Source organism: Sturnira hondurensis, unplaced genomic scaffold (assembly GCF_014824575.4).
Source record: "Sturnira hondurensis isolate 20B ecotype Veracruz unplaced genomic scaffold, ASM1482457v3 Scaffold0013931, whole genome shotgun sequence".
Lineage (NCBI taxonomy): Eukaryota > Metazoa > Chordata > Mammalia > Chiroptera > Phyllostomidae > Sturnira > Sturnira hondurensis.
Window position 1 is genome coordinate 4,297,012 of NW_028086562.1, and position 20,531 is coordinate 4,317,542.

Here is a 20,531-nt window from a genome sequence, read left to right on the forward strand (position 1 = left end):
CTGAGACATGCACCTCCTTCCCGGAACCTCTGCCCCTCAGGCTGCCACTGGTTCCCCTTTTGGGTGCACTCCAGCCAGACACAGCTGCGGCCAACCTCCTCAGTTGAGAGCAGGACCCCAAAGAGGAGCACCCCCACCTGCACCCTAGAGGCAGGGAGTTTCCCAGCTGCACCCAAATCCAGGGTGCCCCACAACGTGACCCATACCTCCAGGGTGCAGGCTCCCTGTTCCCCCCACCCGTCACCCCACCCACTCTGCTGTCTTTCATCATTCAGCCTTCAGAAGAGGGTTTGTTCCTTGTTTTGTCAGTGTGCAGCTTAACCAATGTGGAGCCATGTTAAAGAAAAATGCCAAACTGTGATAAGATAGAGCGCTGACTACAGGGGAAGGCTACTACTGCTTGGCCAGAGGGGAGGACAACTTGGCCTTCCTGGGCCCCTGAGCCGCTGGAGGAAGCGCCAAGCCCAAACCGGCCTGATGAGTGTCCCTCCTGCCCCTGTCCCCACCCCAGTCTGTACTGTCGGCCTTCCCTCTCCACACCATAGCCTGACTCAGCCTTTGGAGTCAGACCAAGGAACACTTCCTCTAGGAGCCTTCCAGATGCCCCAAGGCACCCCCCCCCCCATGGGCCTTGCTACTGCTGGTCAGCCCTTTGGGTTTGCATGTGAGCTCCCGCCTCGGAGTCTCTGGGGCTGCCCTGGGGCTAGAAGGGGGTCTGGTCACGCATCTTTTCCATCTTTGAAAGGAGGTGCTCCTGCCAGCCTCTCAAGTCCATGGTGGACAGAGGGTTGCCATGGTTACACACACCTGCACCAATTCCCTTCAGAGGGGGCAGATACCCAGCAAGGGTGCCTGCTCTGTCCTTGGCTAACGACACTGCCCAGGCTCATGCCTTGGTGCCTTCTCTGCAGACCATCCCGCTCTAGAAGCTTCTTGGGAGGCCAAGCCCAGTGTCAGGTAACAGCAAGTGCTAGGTCGCGCACTAGAATTGTTATGTTAATGGATGTACCCAAAAGTGCAACTCTGGAGGCATCTCCTGTGGGTGTGGCTGGCCCTCACTTTGGGGAAGAGAAGTTGGCTTTACAAAACAACATGGGGAAGTTACGGAGCTTGAGAAATCCCGGCAAAGTCCCGTCTTGCTTGACCCTCCTTTCACTGTGAGTGCTCTTGGTACTCTCACTGCCCAGTGGTCCTAGGACAGTAGCGAGCCGTGTTCTCTTCGGCCAGCAGTGTTCCAGGTCAGTGGACAGCGGGCCAGGAATCCCAGCCAGAGAAGACTAACAACAGTGGCGGGCGGGGGCGGGGGGGGAATGCTGGGCAAGCTGGGGGCCAAGCTGCTGCAGAGGGGTGGGGGGACTCCCTCTTGGGGAGACCCCGGTGTAGAAAAGGGATGATGGCTGGCACAGGGGGAGCCAGGCAGGTTACAAACGGACCCGGGTCCGTGTCCTGCGGTGCCCCTGCAGCAGCTTCTTCAATGTATCCCCAGCACACTGCTGGGACCCGCCAGGCTGCACTGGGGGGGAACAGCGCCGGGAGGTCACCCTCCAGGGGCTCTACTCAAACCGCAGGTCCAGAGCCACTGAGGCTGGGCAGTGTGAACCGACCGGCCAGGCCGCTGGAGGTGGGCGAGGTCCGCTCCCTCCAGCTGCGCCGCCGGCGCAGGGGCGCGGGTCTATCGCAGGTGTTGACACTGAGTTTTGGTTCCCGAAACAGGTTCCTTCGAAGCAGAGTCGTCACGGAATCCTTGGTAGGTGGTGTCACCGCTGATGGGGACGGCAGTCAGCCGGCCTAGACTTCGGGGGAGGGGAGCGGGACGGGTCAGGGGTTAGGGTCAGGGGGGAGCGGACGGCCACTCGCGCTTCCGACGCGGCGGGGTGAGTGGGGACCACGAATCACCTTCGGAGGCAGCCAGAGCTTCACCACTCGCACTAGGACCGCCTCCCTGCGCCCCGCGCTGGCGTTTGTGGGCGGGGCGCGCGTGCGCACTGGCAGCGCGGCGGCGAAGCTCCGACGCGGGCCGGCGCCGCGGTCCGGGCGGCCATGGGGCAGGGGGCGGCCGCGGCGCCGGGGGGCGGCTAGCGAGGACGAGCAGCGGCGGGGCGGCGGAGTCCGGGGGCTGGGCCCGGCAGGCAGACGGTCCCGCAGGCGCCCGCAGCAGCGAACGGTGAGTGCGCGCCACCCCTCGGCCCGGCCCGCCGCCTGCGGTCGCGGGGTCGGGGCCCCGGGGTGTGGACGCCGGGAGGTGCTGGTCGCAGCCCCAGTCCCGGGAAGGGGGCATCTGCCGAACTTAGACCGGGTTTGAGGGGACGACGGCCACCCGGTCCCGGTCCCCGGGACGCTGCCGGGCGGCCTCGCCGATTGGAGCTCGGCGTTCATCCCGGAGGCCCCGCTGGCGGCCTAGTTCCGGAGTAACCTGCTCCCGTCGCTGCGGCCCTGGGCCCGCTCCGCGTGACCCGGGGAGTCGCCCTGGCCGCGCCTTCGGGCGGGATAAGCGAGGTGGTGTCCCGGCGCACCGGATGTCGCCCTGCGGGGGCTCCTCCCACGCATCCTGCCCCCACCCGGGCCGCGCTGCCCTCTGTCCCCTGCGCGGCGCCCACACCTTGCCCCGTGGTCACCTTTGCCCCAGCCACGGAGGGGCGGAGCGAGTGCAGGCCCAGGAGTCCCCGGAGGCGGGCTCTGGAGGCGGTTCTGAGGTTTTTGAACTTGAGGTCAGCTTGTGTTGCCAGTCCGTAGCCGCGTGCAATCTTACACATGGTGACAAGGGCCCCCTAGCCGGCCAAGCAACATTCTTGGGGAGCGGAGGTGGCTGCCATACGGGAGGGGACCAGTGCCCCTGATACTAAATAAAGCAGGAAAGAGTCGACTTCACCGAGCTAGACGTTTGAGAAAAGGTAGGTGCCTCCAGCATGTTGAAGAGGTGCGGAGGGAGGGTGCGGCGAAGGCAGGGAGTGTTTTGTAGGAGTCAGTGGCCTTTGTCTTTATTACCTGAAACCGCAGCTTCTCTGTAGCCCGAGTGTCCGAGCAGTTAGAGGGACCCGCAGGGTGGGCCGTCGGAGTGGGCCCTCGGGGTCTCCGGGCCTGTAGACAGGCCTGCGGGCAGGTGGTGCCGTTGCCTTTCCCTTTGCTCTGGCCCTGACCCTGACCCACCTGGCCCTCCTTCGAGTGCCCTGCCTGGGCCCCTCCCCACAGCCCCTGCAAGGCGCGGTTCCCTGGAGCACTCAGCCTCCCCACACGCTCTTGTCTGTTGAGGGAGGAGCGGAGGCAAGTTAACGGACTTTTCCTGGCTCTGCGCTGACTAGTGAGGTTGAACAGCTTCCCACTTGTGTGGCCTAGTGGACGCTCCTTTTTCACTCAGTATCAGTGGTCGCGGGTTAAAAAGCTTGCACTGGATCGTCATGATCTGGGGGGGGGGGGTGCTTGCAGAGTTTTCGTTCACTGAACCCTGTTCCTGGGCCCCAGTGGCTCCAGTCCCAACTCCCCCACAGGCTGTCGGTGAAAGTTCAGGGCCGGGGAGTGAACTCGGGCAGAGTTCGAATTTCATCTTTTTTAGAGCCGTCAACACACCAAATGGGCTTGAATGAAATGTACCAACTCACCATTGTCAAAAATATGCTTTGGAGGTAAATTTTAAAGCGAGTTTTCATATTTAATGTGACTTTTTCATGGATTAGTTGACTGGTCATCAGGTTAGTCTTTGCAACTAAATGTGAATGACCTCTAGGTTGTGTATAGTGAGGGTTTTTAAAGATGTTTTCATTGATTTACCTCCTTTTTTAAATTAACTGCTTCTTTTTTTTCTCAGAGAGACGGGGAGGGAGGGAGAAGGACAGGGAGAGAAACATGGGTTGGTTGCCTCTCATCCACCCCCACCAGGGACCTGGCCCTGACCTGACCGGCATGGGACCAGCGATTTCAGGAGGAAGCCTGGCTCCCGAGCTCATCTCGAATGGTCCTGCAACATGGTGGCCCCCAGGGCGGTCAGGACACGATGCAGAAAGCCCCTGTGCCCTCCCAGCTGCTGGGCACTGCTCACGTGTCAGAACAGTGGTCAGTGGGCGTGGGAGGAGGGTGGGCGGGCACTGCGGCACAGGCTCTTCTGGCCTGGCCCGTGTCACGTGTAGGTGACTTTGCTGTTTCCCAAGTCTGCCTGTGTGTGACTGTCCTCACAGCTGGCAGCCCCTGGGACCGCCCTCTACAGCCTGCCCAGGCCCTGTGCCCCTCCTAGGTCATCGGTCGTCTTGAGTGCTGTGCAGTGGGGCCCTTCAGTCTGGCCTTTTGCAAGAGGCCTTTCCATCCGCGCGACTGCTCTGAGGGCCACTGAGCCATTGCAGGTCGCAGTGGCCTGCCCTTCTGTGGTGCCCAGACCTCCCTCCTGCCGGCCCACCTTCAGTAAAGCCGCTGTGCGCTCCCTGTGGGGGTTCTTACGTGGACACTAGCTTTCCTTTGGGTCGGGTGCCAGGTCGGGTGTTCAGTGTTCAAATGGAGCTGCCTGCCTGCCTCCCAGGAGACTGTCCTTTGTCATTCCCACCCTCATGCGGGACCCGTCTCTGAGACCTCTGGCTCTTGTTTTCTTGGTGGTTCTGGGAGGTGTCTGGCGACATCTCCTCATGCTGTCCACTTGCACTTCCCCGTGGCCAGCACCCTTGCACAGGCCTGTGCACTGTCCTCTCAGCCACCCACCTCCCTGCCCGCTTCCCGGTGGGCTGCGAGGCTTCTCACAGCTGCATCATGGGAGCTCCCCATGTGCTCCTGACACCGGTGTCCTCTGGCAGTGAGTCTGCGATGTTGTCTCCCAGCCTGCAGCTCCTTTTCTGATCTCCTGTGGCAGGGTCTCGGGGGTGGGGGGCCTCCAGTCTGAGCGAGGCCTGGTTTGTACCGTTCTCTCCCTTCTATGGACTGTGCTTTTTACATCACGTGTAAACAGTTCTCTGTAGCTCTGAGTTCCAAAAGTGTCTCTTGTGCTTTCTTACAGAAGTTTTGTACTTTATGAGTTGTACTAAACACAATAGATTTTGACCCATTTTGAGTTGGTTTTGATTAGGGTGTGGCGTTTGGCGGGGCTCGCTCTGTGCCTGTGGGTGCCCAAGTGCTCCAGGGCCACTGGGGGGAAGATCCGCCCTGCCCCTCCCCACAGCCTGCAGATCTGCCTTCCAGCGCTGCTGGCCGCTGCAGGCGGGCCACTGTAGGGAGGGGGCAGGTCCTAATGCAAGAGCCATCGCCTCTGCTCGTCTTTCCCTAGTGCTGTCAGTTCTGGGGCCTTCACCTCCCCCGCAGCTCCGGGAGACGCTTGTTCATCTTTGCCAGGCAGTCTCGGCCCGACTCTGGATGCCCAGTTAAACCCTGGGCCACTCTGGGGCCAAGCCTCTGGTTTCTCCCGTCAGTGTGTGGCTCTTTCCAGCACGCAAGCCCTCTGCCGGGGGTGTCCAGCCTGTGGCCCTTGGGCCATGAAGCGGCCCAACGCAGAACTGTAAGTTTACTTAAGACATCATGAGACTTCTTTGTGATTACATGTCCCGGTGAGTTTAATGTGGGGCCCAAGACAGCTCTACTTTCACTGTGGCCCAGAGATGCCGGAAGGCGGACACCCCTGTGCCACCATGTGGCACTACACTGACATCTCAGGGTTTTCAGTGCCGGTTGGTGGCGGTTCAGCCCCTGTCTCTGTCTGCTCTGCCCTGCCTTGCCTGGTGGCGTGCCTCCGGCCTTGCTCCCTAGCTCGGGCAGGTGTTCATCTTTTCACCGTAGAGCAGGACGTTGGTGTGGGGTTTTGGTAGGTGTTCTTTATCGAGGTCAGGCGTTCCTCTCTGTTCCTAATTGTTACAAATGCTTATCTTAAGGGGTACGGTTGTGCATCTACTGCTGCGATCGGGTGTTCGAGTTTTCCCTTCCCACCCTGTTGACACGTTGCATCCTGTTGACACGTTGCGTCCTGTTGACTGTGCCGGCCGCGCCTTCCCGGAACAGACCCTGTTGGCGATGGGCTAATCCTTCTCCAACATGTGTTTGTTGGAACTGAGTCCACTCTGGAGAGCACAGACTGCTGCCCCAGGGCTCGGTGCAGCCCGCGTGACCCAGGAACTGCACGTAAAGCCAAGAAGGCTTCACTGGGGCACCGAGCTATGGAGACTGTGCCCTGCCTCTCGCCCAGGGCAGTGCAGTGGGGTTGGAGCCTGCTGTGGGCCTCGTTCCTGTGGGGCTCGGGTGGGGGGACCATGGCAGTGCATGCAAGGCGAGGGGGATTGTGGGACCCGGGGGGTGTCCTCCATGCAGACAGAGGGCCTGGGCACTCACTGCTTTGTGCAATGCTGAGTCTGTGCGACCACTTTTTTTAAGTAGGGTTTTAATTTTTTAATAGAGATTTTATTCAGTTTTTTATTTTTTTATTGGAGAGAGGGAGAGAAACATCCGTGTGTGGTTACCTGTTGCGCGCCCCCAGCTGAGGACCTGGTCTGCACCCCAGGCGAGCGCCCTGCCTGGGACGACGCCCACCCCGCTGAGCCGAGCTGGCTGGGGCCAGGTGACTTCCTAACTAATAAACTTGGAAATTTGGCGGGGAGCGTTGTGCGGACTGCCCCCCCTACCCCAGCCGCTCAAATGAGACCTGTGTCAGCTGCTTTGCTCCTTTGGACGTGGGGCCTGTCACAGCAGCACCACACACCAGGAACTGGCGACTCCGTCGCAGCTGTTCGGGCCCGTTCATCACTTTCTCAGGGTTGCCCTCCTCCAGCTCAGGCTGTGGGTCCGGTGTGGGACCGCGGGGCTCAGGGCCACGGTGTCCCCTGTTGGCCGCAGCTTAGAGCCCAAGCAGAGCCGCTTGCTCCGCTGCTTCCTCGTGGGGACTTCCCAAGGCACACCTGCCTCCCCTGTGGGAGTCAGCCCCTTGCAGCCCAGGAGGCACACCCTGGCTGTACCCTTCGGCGTGCCTTTGGCCGAGTCTCAGAAAGGGACAAGCCAGGCCTCGTTTCCCTGGGCCCAGGAAGGGGGTCTGCAGGGTCCTCTCCTTTCCCCGGGCCCTTGGCATGAGCCAGCCTTGACCCCTCTGTTGGGCCTCTCTGCCGAGTTGGTGCCGATGTCTGTCCACCTCGGTTGTGTGCAGGGGCCTGGGAGTGCCAGTCCAGGGGCCAGCTGTGCCCGTCCCAGTGGTGGGGCCCTGAGGAGGACACGTCATTCGAGGGGAGCGAGCAGGACCGGGCCTGGCAGGGTCACCTGCTTCCCATCCCTGCTCTCTCGGATGGAGGGGGGACACCCAGGAAGACCTGGGCCACCTGCCTGGTTGAGTGAAGTAAACATCTCCTGTCACCTCTGCCCTGTGCCGGTCACAGCTGCTTTTTATGTGATCTGTTCCCCTCTTCCTCACGGACTCCACCCTCTGTCCCGGTATTTGCAGTCATTCTCTTGTTCATGCCTGGTGGCCGCAAGCTGGCTTGCGGGGCCCTCGGTGAGAGGCCTAGAGCGCTGTTTGACTGGCGCCTTCCACAGCAGGGAGGGGCTGCCTCCAGGCCTCCTGGGCACAGCTCGGCACTCTCTTCTTCTTTCAGCCTTTACCCAAAGACATTTTATTCCTTTGCTTTTAGGGAGAGAGGTTAGATTTGAGAGTGAAGCACGGACTGGCTGCCTTCCTTGTGCACTCAGACCTAGGGTCGGATTCGCAGCCCCCATGTGTGCCCTGGTGGGGGATCAAACTCAGGACCTTTCAGTTCAGGGACGCTGCAGCCCACTGAGCCGCACCGGCCGGGCCGGCCTCTTGACTCCCGTGCACAACAGGGGACAGCTGTCACCCGGGTGCTGGCCTCCTGGGGTCGCGGGAAAGACTGAGTGGCTGACCTCTGGTGGAGCAGGGAGCCGGGGCTGGTGCTCAGTCAAGGCGACTGCTGCTTGTTTTGAACAGGTTTTGTGACCAGGTGAACGAGTCTATCGGGTGTTTTCATACGACAGGCCAGAATTGGCCCGTGTCTCCAACCAGCTGGTCCAGGGCCCTTTGGACCTGGCCGTCACATGGGCCGCTGCCTGGCTGCTGGTCTGTCCTGGTGTGTCTGCTTCTTGTGCTCCAGCTTCCTCCCAGGCTCTGTTCCGCGTCCCTGCCTTTTCGTTCCTAAATGGAGGGAGGCGAGCGCCGGGTTTGGTCCTCGGGTCGCTGTCCTCACCTGGGGAACCTGTGCAGCTTACGGTTGTGAGTGTCCCCACCTGCTGACTGAGCAGGTTTCTGTCCAGACCATCCTGCACCTTGAGTCAGCCTTGAATGTGAGGCTGTTCTGGGCCACTGACATTCATGGGGTTCAGGGAGGGCCTTTCAGGGACCTCAGCTCCAAGACAGGACAGAGGGGGAGCCCGAGGGCAGGTCAGTCTTGGGGCGGGCAGCTCCCCGTGCTGCCAGAGGGGGGAAGGGCCCGGGAGGGAGGTGCCCTTTGAGTGGGGACCTGCGTGGGGGGCTGTTCCAGTCTGAGGTGTCACTGGCTTTTCCTGGGGGTCTCTGTGGACACTGGTGTCGTCCTCTGGCGGAGCTCTGCCGGCTGGGACGGCTGTGGCACAAAGCAGGAGTGCGTCTGTCTTACACTGCAGGAGACTGCCGGCCGGTTCCCAAGGACTGTGCCGCGCTCCCTCCTCCCGGGCGTGCGGGAGGGCCCCCGGCCTCTGGGGCCTTGCCAGCGCTCCACACACACTCGCTTCTGTTACTTTGCAGCGGTTCTGGTTGGACGTCAGGTGGGGTCTGGTTGTGGTTGTGACTGCATTTTCCTGGTGGCTGCTGGCATTGGGCTTCTCATGGGCTGCTTTGGAGGGGTTGCCCACGGTTGAGGTCTGTTGCCTATTTTTTAATAGGCTTGTTTGTTTTCTGAGTTTCCCGAGTTCTTTACATATTCCGAGAAAAACTCCTTTGTCACATGTTTTGCAAATATTTTCTGTGGTCTGCAGCTTGTATTAACACTGTTCATTTTATTAAGTGTCTTATGAAGGATAAAAGGTTTTTAGCTGTAATGGAGTTTAGTTTCTCATCTAGTTTGTGCTTTTTGTCTGACACATCTTGGCCACCCTGACCTGTGTGACTGAGCTGGCTGGGTGTGCTCCCACGAATCAAAGGGTCACTGGTTTGATTCCTGGTCGGGGCACATGCCTGGGTGTGGGTTTGGTCCAAGAGGCAACCAGTCAGTGTTTCTCTCCCTCCCTCTCTCCCTTCCTGTCCCTCAGCAAATACATAAATCTTTTAAAGTAAATAAATGAAAAAGTGCAAAAGCACTCAGCCAAGACCAGGAAGTCTTTCTCCAGCACTTTCTCCTACAAGTCTTGTAGTTTGACTTGAGTTCACACCTGCCTGTGGCATGAGGGGCTCTAACTTCATCCTGTCACAGGTGGCTGTCAAGTTGGCCCCACCGGCCGTGAAGGGTGGTCATCTCCTGGCCCCCGCCTTGCACCCTTGTGAGGGGCCGTCCTGTCCTCTGGGTGGCGTGTCTGTCTGTCTTCGGTCAGGTCAGTGCCGCGCCCTCCGCCCTCTGCAGCTGCTCGGCAGTGCGGGGCCTCGACCCCTTCTTTCTCAGCGCTCAGCTGTTGCAGGTCCTCTGCAGTCCGGTCTGGGGCGATGCAGAGTTTTCTGTGGGATGTTACTCTTTTTTTATTGAGGTGCAATTGACATCTAACACTGTCCATTTGGAGAGGCCCAGGCTCTTAGATACCTTGTATCTGTTGTGAAACCACCCCGCAGCAAGTCCGTTTCATTCTCTGGAAGTCTCAGAGGACGTGTGTCGTGCGGTGTTGTCGTGCACGGTGGCCCCTGGCCCCTGGGCGCTGCCACAGCCCCGGACTTGTATTGGAAGCAGGTGCCCACACTTCTGCCAGTTGCTTCCCTGCACATTTTACATTTTAGTGACGGGACCGTGGTGTTTTTAAACTTCAGTTTCTTGCTCGTTGCTGGTGCACAGAAACACCATTGGTTTTTGTGTGTCAGATCTATCCGCTGGGTCCTCGCTGGTAACCTCACCTGTTGGATATGGTCGCTGTTTGTAAGTGCCTCCTAGTTTGCACCTGGATGATCACGTCCTCTGTATTCACTCCTTTGGGGAGTTGGAGTCGTCTCTAAGGGTCATACAGGTTAGTCTGGGCGTCCGGCTTGGCACTGGCTGAGCTCGCGGGCACTGTGTGCAGGGCGTGGGGTCTGAGGTGCCCCCTGTGGCCGCCTTTGCACGGACATTATGCGGCGTTTCTGGACCGAGGCATTTAAAACTGTACCCAGACTCTCTCAATTAACTGCCGTATCCCTACTTGATTTGGGAGTAGTGCTGCCACCCTATCGTGGTGGGTTCTGTTCTTTGACTTTAAGCTCCTCTAGATTTGTCAATACCTCTGGACGGAAACTGTTTAGGAAAGCAGACTCCAGACTCCAGCCCCCTTCCCCGACAGAGCGGGTACACTGGTGTGGGTGGATGTGCTGTGCGCATGCTCACCACCCTGTGTTTCACTCGATGAAGGGATCGGCACTTCTCTGACCGAAGCCCTCGTTCGCCGGAGACGGAGATGGAGCCCGAGAAGGTCGGCTCGCGGAAGGGGCTGAGCGCAGACTCCTCCTACTGCTGCGCGGCGTGCCACGGGGATGAGGACACGGTGCTGGGCCGTCCTATTCGTGGCCGGGCCAAATCCCGAAGCCTGTCTGCCGCGCCTGCCCTAGCGAGCACCAAGGAGTTCAGGTGCGTAGGCTCTCCTGGGCCACCCCCTCCCCACCCACCCACCCACCGACCGGGCTCTGTGACAGGGCCATCTCGGGGCCTGTGCTGCCGCCTCTGCACCAGCCTATGTGGGTCCCTGCGGGGGCGGCGGGCGCACGGGCGCGCCTTCCTGGCCTGTCCTCCGTGGTGGCTGCGCACTGCGGATGTGGAGGCATGCGGCTGCGGCTCCGCACCGGGCTGGGCCTGGTGGAGGGCGAAGGCCAAGTGCAGAGCAGCCGGACAGGTGCCCCCCCCCCCCCGCCCCCCAGCCCCAGGCCGGCTCTGCTGCTCTTGCACAAACTTCGAGTCTGGGCCCGCCTACTGCGGGAAATGCCGCCAGCCCGGGCCCTGCTTCTGAAGCAAGGGTCCTGTAAGCAGTGCCAGGGTTTGCACAACATGCTCGTCCTGTTGTGGGGGACGGGCCTGGCGTGCCGGTGGCCGGTCAGAGGTGCCAGCAGGGGAGGAGGGCGGAGGTGCTCAGAATAGGATTCCAGGCCCATTCCCAGGCCATGTGCCCCCGTTCTGGGGCGGGTCCTTGTTCTGAGGACTATTCCAGGTGTGCGCAGTGTCTCTGGTTGCTGTTGCCACCTGGGCAGCGCGCGCACTCAGACCCGCTCTGCAGACCAGGCGGGGTTTCCAGGACCATACCGGCCACAGGACGTGGATGCAGACCGCTCTGTGAGTGTGAGGCACGCAGCCCGCACGGTGCCTGCTGGAGCCTCACTGCTGTCCCCTCCTCTCCCTGCAGGAGGACGCGCTCTCTGCACGGGCCGTGCCCGGTGACCACCTTCGGACCCAAGGCCTGTGTGCTGCAGAACCCCCAGACCATCATGTGAGTGCGCTGGGTGGCCCCTGGGAGTGTCTGCTGGGGCCGCTGTGTCGCAGAAGGTTCTAGCGCTTGATGAGAAGCCACTTGACCCGTAGGTGGGGTGGGCAGGCTGTGCCCGGGTACTTCTGGGTTTGCGTGTCTTTTTAGTGAAAACTTTAGGAAGAAGAATGACATGTTTCACACTTGTGCATTTGGTGGGTGTAAGCGTCTCTTTGATTCTTCCCAATTCGAGACCCTGGCCTGTCTCAGCTTCTGAGTTTGAGGCAGACTGCCCACAGGCGCTGCATTTGCACCAGGGCAGTAGCCTCGGCCCAAGGGTGTGGCCAGGGCCCTTCTGCACCCATGGTGGCTGCACACACAGTGCCTGAGGAGACACTATTTAAACACTGAGCAATCAGGGCAATTTCACTGGGCCGAAAGGCTGTCCAGGTCCCCTGCCCCCGGCATGCAGGGGCCTGGCTGTGTGGTGTCTTCTGAGAAAACACTAACGTGCTGTTTGTGATCTTGGTGCTTCATGTTTTAAAAAAGTCAGAACTTCGTCTCAGCTCTGGTGGCCATGCCTGGCACCTGGCACCTGTGGCAAGCTCACCCCCACAGGAACCCCAGCTTCTGGGGCAGCTGTGGCCACAGGGGAGGGGCCACCAGCCCCTGTGCTTGGGCCACTAACCCGTCTGAGGGTCTTTGCTTCCCAACCCCAGGCAGCGTGGGGCCTGGCAGCACCTGTGCCACCACTGCCAAGCTGCCCACAGAACTGCAGGGCAAAGTGGGTGTGGGCACTGGGTCCCCCCCGGGGGGCCTGGTCACCCCCTCCCACTAGGGCCGAGAGCTGGACACTGTGACGGCAGCTCTGGTGGTGGGGTTCCTGCCTGCCTGGGTCTGGTCATTGGGTCCTGATCCTGCCTTTGCCTCACCCTGCCCCTCTGGGGCCTGCACAGCAGACCCCTGGGTAACCTGGCTACCCTGGTGCCCCTTTGCCCTGCAGCCTTGCTCTCTGCCCTCGCCCAGACTGGCACTGCCACGGCCTCTCACCTGCTGCCTCCAGGCCCCTCCCTGCAGCCCCGTGGGCTGGGCCAAGGTCAGGGCCCCCTCATTCTCTTCTCAGCCTCCAGGCCCCCCTGAGGGCCTCACAGCATCTCGCCCCGATGAGCCACCACTGCCTCCCGGCCAAGCCCGTGGTTACCGTCCGAGTGTTTTGGCTTCCTGAACCTCGAATCAGGGCCCAGGCCAGGTGGGGTTGTTGCAGGTGCCCCAGGCAGAGGGGCAGGGCCCCAGAGTGTCCTCGGGGCTGTGGGTGGAGGTTGAGGAGGAAGCAGCTCTGGCCTGCTAGGCCCTGTGTCTGTGCTGTCCGTGGGGCTGTGGTCGTCGGTGAGAGGGAGCGGGACTCCGTGCAGGGAGTGCAAAACCTCACCACGGACGCAGGTGCCATTTCTCTGATGTGGAGGGAGATGTGCGGCCTCACCCACACGTGAACCTCCGGCATGTGAGGCAGGCTCAGACGGGGTAGCCGCCACGCTGCCAGGCACCCCGCTCTCCCATCTGGCACCCACGGCCCGCACACCGGGGAAGGGTCCGTGTCTCACTTGCAGGCAACCCAGCGGGATGTCGAGGAACCTGTTTGTGCCCAGGTCCCTGTAGGGTGAGGCCAAGCCTGCCTGCGGTCAGCCAGGAAGGGCGTTGATTTCTGCCTCAGCCCGCCAGTTTGGTTCCCACTGACTTGCACAGAGGACTGGGGCGGCCACCCACACCCGTCCAAGGCCTGAGGCCATGCAGAGGGCCATGCAGAGGGCTGGGCAGAGTGGGGAGTGCTGCCTGTCTGCCGGGCCTCGCTGAGAGCTCCTCCTGGGGCCAGTTCCACAGCCCAGCGCAGGTTCCTGTGTGGCTGAGAGGTGTCATGTTCCCCGGGGCTGGGCGGGGCTTGTCCTGGCCACCAGTGTACCTGGTCTCCGCCATGAGGGGTGGCCTGGGGACCTGGCGTTCCATGCGGCCTTCAGGCAGGCCGACCCTACAGGCAGAGGGAGGCTGCGGTGCTGGGCTGCAGGTTCGTTCAGGGGCACTCTCCTGGCTCCCTGCCTCACACGGCCTTCAGCTCGTCCCTTCGGGGCAGCGCAGCACTTTCAGCTTTGGGGATCGGAGATTAGGTCTGTAGTGCAAATGCAGAAGTGTTGGGTGGCGTGTGTGTTGTACGCCCGTTGCTAGCGAAGTGTGGCCCAGATTCCGCTCACAGGCAGCACAGGGGCAGGAGCTCCCTGCCCGGGAGCTGCGTGTGCACCTGGGGTGGTGGTGAGGCTGCTGGAGGAGACCGTGAGGGACCTCCTCTGGCAAAAGCACCCAGATGAGCCATGGCTTTGACGTGTGTGGTGTGGCTGTCAGCAGTTGGGGCAGCTTCCCTGGTGTCCGTTGGAGATCATGCTGGGGGGGCGGCGGCCGCGCACCCTGCCGCCGCGGGCAGGGCCGACTGTGGCACCGTGGCAGCCAGCCCGGACCCTGTTCTCCACGCGAGTTCCAGCTGGTCCTGGGCTGGCCGGGGACGTTCGTGTGACTTAGATCGGAGTCGTAGCAGGGGGCCCTGCCTGGGACACCCTCTTAGTGAGGGTCTGCAGGCCACAGTATGCGTGGCCATACCCCATAGCAGCCCACGCGGCATCCAGGTAGAGTCTCCAGGGCTCACAGCTGTCCTTCCCAGGCAGGGCCTGGCTTGCTTCTTGAAAACATTGTTAGAGCAGTTTTGGGTTCACAGCATTGTTGAGGGGCGGGTGCAGAGACTTCCCACCAGCCCCCACCCACACACGGCGGCCGACACTCTCAACATTCCCACAGAGAGTGCATATGTCACAACGGACATGCCACCGTCACCCAGGGGCCCCCCCTTACATTAGGTTCCCTCCGTGCTGTGCATTCGGCGGTTTGCACAGAGGCGCCGTGACCTGTGTTCCCGGGATGATCAGGAAGGAGTCTCCCTGGCCCCAGGCCCTTCTGCTGACTTGAAACCGGGCAACCGCAGTTGCAGAAGGGAAGTGCCAGCTGAGTCGCCCATGCAGTGGTCTGGAAGCGGGCTGCACCCCACACACGTGCCCGCAGGAAGCCCGGTCTGAGGGTGCGCAGTGTCTCCAGGGCACAGCCCCTGCGGCTGGTCTGAGTGTCAGTGGAAAGACACACCCTCTGCTGCGTGTGGGGAAGAGGGGAGGGCGAGGGGCGGGGACTGAGCCAGGGGCACCTGCCAGGACAGCTCCAGGAGCAGGTGTGCCCGTGAGGTCAGCTCCAGGAGCTGCCTGAGGGACAAAAGAGACACGCCAGTGTGAGGCCGGGACCTGGAAGGTGAGCAGTGGGTGCGGCAGGCAGCGGGTGCCTGCGAGATGGGGCTCCTGAGTGAGCAGGCCCTTCCAGGTGGGACCAGCACCCGGAGGGAGGGAGGGAGGGAGGGAGGGAGGGAGGCTGGCCGCTCCGGACGTGGCCAGTGCAGCCGTGGGGCGTGTACAGGACCCGACAGGCGCAGCTGAGGATGCGTGTGCCGTGTCTGTCCCGGTGGGAACGCTTCTCTCCTCTCAAAGGCACATCCAGGACCCTGCCAGCCAGCGGCTGACATGGAGCAAGTCCCCAAAGAGTGTCCTCGTCATCAGGAAGATCCGGGACGCCAGCCTGCTGCAGCCCTTCAAGGAGCTCTGCGCGTACCTGATGGAGGTGAGCAGGACCCACCTTGGGGGTCGGGGGGTCACAGAGGGGCCTGGGCGTGTGCGGGGTGCAGGGCTGGCAGAGTCCGGAGGCTCGCTGCACAGTTGCGGGCCGCTGGAGACGGCCGGTCTTGTGGTGGAGCTGACACACCCATCCGTGCCCAGGAGAAGAACATGATTGTGTATGTGGAGAAGAAGGTTCTAGAAGACCCCGCCATCATGGGCGACGACAGCTTTGGACCAGTGAAGAGGAAGTTCTGCACCTTCAGAGAAGGCAAGCCCCTGGGGCCTGCGCCCGTGGGAGCACCCGGCACTCCGGCCCCGAGTGGGCGCCTGATGGCAGGTCTCGTTCTGCCCTCTAGACTACGACGACATCTCCAACCAGATCGATTTCATCATCTGCCTGGGTGGGGACGGGACCCTGCTGCACGCCTCCTCGCTGTTTCAGGTGCGGGCTCCCACCAGGTGGCCGTCTCGTAGTCACACCACAGGGCTGCCAGTTGTCTGGTGCACTGACTCTGACGCTGCTGTGGGTTGGTGGGTCGGCCAGGCGCCGGGCCCGCTCCGCCTGGTGCTGTGAGCTGGGGCCAGCAGCAGCTTGGGCTGGCTCTCGGGGACAGGGGAGGGGGGAGCCCTGGGCAGCACCAGAGGGTGGGAGTCTGCACCGGGGCCCAGGGGTTGTCCAGACTGCTGCAGGGCCCCTGCAAGGGGCGGTAGGCTGTCAGGCCTGGAGGCCACTGGAGCAGGCCTCGAAGTGGGCAGGACTGTCCTTTCCGCCACTGCTGGCCTTGCTGACCACATCAGCCCAGCCCCTCGCCCCTGCCAGGCGCTGACCCAGGGGCATCTGTGGTCGGGTGACTTGTGGGTGGACTGGCTGCTAAGTCACTTGCCCCGTCGGCTCACAGGGCAGCGTGCCTCCGGTCATGGCGTTCCACCTGGGCTCCCTGGGCTTCCTGACCCCCTTCAACTTTGAGAACTTTCAGACCCAAGTCACACAGGTGATCCAGGGTGAGTCGCCACGCTCTGGGACCCACATGCGACTCTGAACCTGGCCTTACCATCTCCTTAGTTTTGTGTGGTTGTCGTTTTTCGCTCAGTGCCCCCACCTGGCCGCCTAGTCCTCACCCCACCGGAGTTGGGTTTTTAATGGTGTGCAGAGCAGTGTTCGAGTCCTTCGGGACTCAGAGGCTTGCAAGTTTTGACTGATTTGGACGTCTGTCCCTGCGTCGGGCAGGCTGAAGCCTCTGCCTCTGCTGAGCAGCAGGGAGCCACCTCGGAGGGTGAGGGTGCTGCTCTCACTTCGGGAGAAGAGAGATGAGGGTTCCTTGCGGGGGTGGGGGGGTGGCTGTGACCTGCCTGTGCCCCCAGGGAATGCAGCTGTTGTTCTCCGGAGCCGGCTGAAGGTCAAGGTTGTGAAGGAGCTCAGAGGGAAGAAGACTGCCACCCCCAACGGGCTCAGTGAGAACGGGGTGCTGGCTTCAGACCGAGACACAGAGGCCGGGAAGCAGGTCATGCAGTACCAGGTCTGTGGCCACACCCCTCCGCTGGGCCCCCAGCCTTGCCCTCCCTGGTGCTGGACCCAGAAAGGGGTGCAGGGTGGGGGCACTTTCGTTGGGCCCCAAGGGAAGCTCCCCACCCCATCCTCAGGACCTCCCAGGAGCAGCACGGGGGCCTGCATGCCCACCTGGAGGTGCTGCCCAGCCCTTAGCGTGTGGCCTCCCTGCCCCCCAGGTCTTGAACGAGGTGGTGATTGACAGAGGCCCCTCCTCCTACCTGTCCAACGTGGATGTCTACCTGGACGGACACCTTATCACCACGGTGCAGGGCGACGGTATGTGGGCGTTGGGTCTGTCCTGGGCACTCTGGGCACGCATGGCCGGGGCGGTGCGTGGAGAGTGACCCCGCAGCCTGTCCCTCAGGTGTCATCGTGTCCACCCCGACGGGCAGCACGGCGTACGCGGCGGCGGCTGGGGCCTCCATGATCCACCCCAACGTGCCGGCCATCATGATCACACCCATCTGCCCCCACTCTCTGTCCTTCCGGCCCATTGTGGTCCCCGCAGGGGTCGAGCTGAAGGTCAGAGCCCACTTCCTCACCTTCTCTGCTTTGACTCATTGCCTGGGGCTGATGGCACTGACCACTGGTTCTGGCCCAAAGTGGCCGCACCTCCTCGAGCCCCCCGGCTTTGACCCTGGTGCCCCCCGGCTGTGGGCCAATCCTTGCCGAGTGCCAGACAGGCCTCCCTCCTGTCCTCGGGGCTCCTGCTGCCGTAGGTCGCATTGCACAGGGGGCCATGTTGGGAGCTGGGCCAGCCCCTCCAGCCATACGCTCTGTCCCTACAAAGCAGCCTGTCCACTTGGGTTGGGGCGGGGTGGGTGGTCCCAAGTGGGCACCAGCTCTGGGGGCTGGAGCTGTGTGTGCTCTCAGCGAGCTGCAGCCAGCCACCCGGCCCTATCTAGCTGTGTGTTCCAGCCATGTGGGGGTGTCTAGAAACTCTGGGCCTGGGTGGGCCTCTGTTTTCTGTCCCTCAGGGCTGATGTCAGCGATAAACCATTAATGCCTTCACAGCCTGGAACTGGCCTTGGCCCGGAGTGGGTTCCATGGTTCCCCCCGGCTGAGGCCGCCCTCCAGGGCAGGGGCCTGAGGGGCTTGGCCGCACACACACAGGCCCCTACCTGTCCTGCTTGTCCCCTTCAGATCATGCTGTCACCGGAAGCCAGGAATACCGCCTGGGTGTCCCTGGATGGACGGAAGAGGCAGGAGATCCGCCATGGAGACAGGTAGGGCAGCGGTGGGGCCGGAGCAGGTGTGAGGAGTCGGCTGGGTATCAGCCTGCTGCCCTTATCCCCATGCCGTGGGTGACGTGGGCCCTGTAGGCACAACTTGTCACCAAGAGTCCAGAGGGGTCCTTGTCTCACACTGTCACATCTGGCAGCCCATGCCTGTTGGGCCACCCATTAGCAGGTTGCTGTTCCCGGTGGTGCCAGGTCCAGCTCCTTGCTGGCTGTGCCTGGCTTCTCTGTCCCCTTGTCCTCCCCAGGCCCCTTGGGGTCTCCTCCAGGGACTGGGGTGGGCTGTGTGGCCTCATACCAAGATGTACAGGCAGTACCTCTGGGGTCTCGGCCAGGCTGAGGAGCCAGGTCCAAAATGGCTGGCTCCTTGCTGGTGAGGGCGGGCACCGCCTCAGGGAGGGTCCTCAGTGGGCTGGGCGGACGAGGGCTCAGCGTGCGGCGTTGTGCCCCCAGCATCAGCATCACTACCTCGTGCTACCCGCTCCCTTCCATCTGCGTCCGAGACCCTGTGAGCGACTGGTTCGAGAGCCTGGCCCAGTGTCTGCACTGGAACGTCCGCAAGCGGCAGGCGCACTTCACGGACGAGGAGGCCGAGGAGGAGGAGGACTAGCCGGTGCCTGCTGCACACTTGTCGTCCCCAGTCACATACCCACTTGGGCGTCAGCTGTCACGTCACTTATGTCTGTAGTCAGGGAAGGAGCCCAGAATCTGCCTTTTGTCGATCAGATCAGCTGTTTTTAATATTTTAAATCTGACCTCTTTTTGCATTTCTAAATAAGCCAAGTAAGCGCCAAACAGAGCTTAGAAAGCCACCACGCAGCTCACCCGTGTGTCCGCCGGAACCTGTTGCTGGGGACTCCAAGTCTTCGTAGCTCCTGCTCGGGAAGCTCCGGGCATTGGTCTGCTGCGTGGAGATGGCTCGGGGGCGGGTCTATCCTTTGGTGCGGAAGTACCTGTCTCACAGCCAGGGGTCTTCCTTCAGCCACGTGCTTTCCCCAGCCCCGCCCCTTCCCCTCCGTCCACTGTAGGAGAAGGCAGCTGAAGAGCTGCTGGGAAGCAATTGCAGGTTGGCAGGCAGATGGGTCCCCTCCCTCCCACGTGGTCCCCAGGCCCTGTCTCCTACCCCTGCTTTGGCGTGACAGGTGCAGCGTGGCCTGTGAGCCTGGTGTTGGCCAGGTGAGAGGTCAGCCCACACATTCCTCATGCATTGGAGCCACACCCCCACAGGCTGGAAGGCATTTCCAACCCTGTGTGTACTTTCTAGACTCTCAGACTCTCTGACCTGCTGTGTTGCATCTGTCCTACACACTTGGAACGTGATTTCAGAGAGAAGGCCCAGTACAGGCCTGAAGCCGAGCCCTGTTCTGCGTTTGTTCTGTGTGAGGGGCATGGGACCATCCGTCCAGTCCAGCATGGCCACTGTAGGGGGTCTCAGTTAGGAAGCCATGTGGCTTCGCAGTTGTTACAAGCCAGCCGGTGTGGAGACGGGGTTGGTGGCGTTCACATGGGTCTTGGGCTACAGGGACAGCGGTCATTCCAGCCGCTGTCCCACTCAGCCAGCCGCCTAGACGAGCGCCAGCACATGCTTGTGTTGCCATGTGGGGCCAGAGCTGGTGTGGATCCCGGGGTTGGAGCCCAGGCTGGGCTTGCACGTGGCCTTGGCCCCTCACCCAGCAGCCACCCCAAAGCCAGGCCTGTTTCCATTCACTGTTGTCTCCCTGAGCGGTGCGTTCACCTGCCAGACTGGGGCAAAGGGAAGGGCTGGGTGCCTTCCCTGGGCCTCATGTCGGCAGTGATGGGTGGGGCTGTGCCCTGCCCACTTGGAGGACACAGGCCCTGATCTTGTGCATGTATGAAGGCGCCCAGGGCCATGCGTGCGGTCCCCCGTGGCTGGGTCTCCGAGGCGCTGTCCTTGAAGCCTGAGTACCACCCCCATCGTCTGCGCATGATGAAGTGCTGTCCCCCTCCATTGTCCCTGTTGAGGCGCCTCCGTGTCTGGACTGCAGCAGTGCCTGGCACTGGACCTGGAGGTGCGCTCGCTCTGTCCCCCATGCACCCAACCCCTGGCATCGGGCAGAAGTGTGGCATTTGGGACAGATCACTTGTTTAGACAGAAAAGCAAGTGTTAGCCCAGGCCTGACGCAGCATGGTGGTGGGGTGATCGAGAAAGCTTTGGATTTTTTGGAAGTAAATTCTTAATGTTTCATACTGTTAATATTCTTAAAATTTATTAAATGTTGTTGAAAGCCTTATTACTATTTTCAGATCCTTTCAATAAATACACTTGTTTTAAGATTTGGGTTGAGTGATACCTTTATTTGGTTCTTTGTAACCACCCCAAAGACAGGGCAGAGGGCTGGGTCCTCCAGAGCTCACGCTCTGGGCACATGTGGAGAAGGTGGGGTCCTGCTCCGGCAGTCCCCATGGTGAGTCCTGCCTAGGGTGCTGTCCGCCTTGCTGTGGACACTGGCAGGTCCAGGGTTGGGCAGATGTCTCCCCTCAAGGGGCTTGAGGCTGAGTGTCCCTACGGGTACCGCCACCTGTCTTGTA

General features: G+C 61.6%; 1 protein-coding gene across 5 annotated transcripts; it reads left to right on the forward strand.

Annotated features, from left to right (window-relative positions):
* Nucleotides 1–1,156: 1,156 nt before the first annotated feature.
* Nucleotides 1,157–20,115, forward strand: NADK (NAD kinase). Of its 5 annotated transcripts, none has more exons than XM_037062181.1 (12): nt 1,157–1,238; nt 10,458–10,673; nt 11,440–11,523; nt 15,069–15,198; nt 15,354–15,462; nt 15,551–15,636; nt 16,094–16,196; nt 16,557–16,711; nt 16,920–17,019; nt 17,096–17,265; nt 17,887–17,969; nt 18,435–18,690. In XM_037062181.1, the coding sequence occupies exons 2-12, from the start codon at nt 10,504–10,506 to the stop codon at nt 18,589–18,591; spliced, it is 1,347 nt and encodes a 448-aa protein (XP_036918076.1). In that variant the 5' UTR covers nt 1,157–1,238; nt 10,458–10,503; the 3' UTR covers nt 18,592–18,690. The 5 variants fall into 5 exon arrangements, with proteins under 5 accessions (XP_036918076.1, XP_036918074.1, XP_036918078.1 ...); XM_037062179.1 differs by lacking the exon at nt 1,157–1,238 and adding an exon at nt 1,999–2,164; XM_037062182.1 differs by lacking the exon at nt 1,157–1,238 and adding an exon at nt 2,003–2,164 and having other exon boundaries at nt 17,108–17,265.
* Nucleotides 20,116–20,531: the final 416 nt, after the last annotated feature.

Excerpts from the sequence above, each read along its gene's own strand:
- NADK (XM_037062181.1), top strand. The coding sequence starts at position 10,504 with ATGGAGCCCGAGAAGGTCGGCTCGCGGAAGGGGCTGAGCGCAGACTCC. Across the intron at positions 10,674-11,439 it reads GCGAGCACCAAGGAGTTCAG|GAGGACGCGCTCTCTGCACG; the intron begins GTGCGTAGGCTC and ends CTCTCCCTGCAG. Across the intron at positions 16,712-16,919 it reads AGCAGGTCATGCAGTACCAG|GTCTTGAACGAGGTGGTGAT; the intron begins GTCTGTGGCCAC and ends CCTGCCCCCCAG.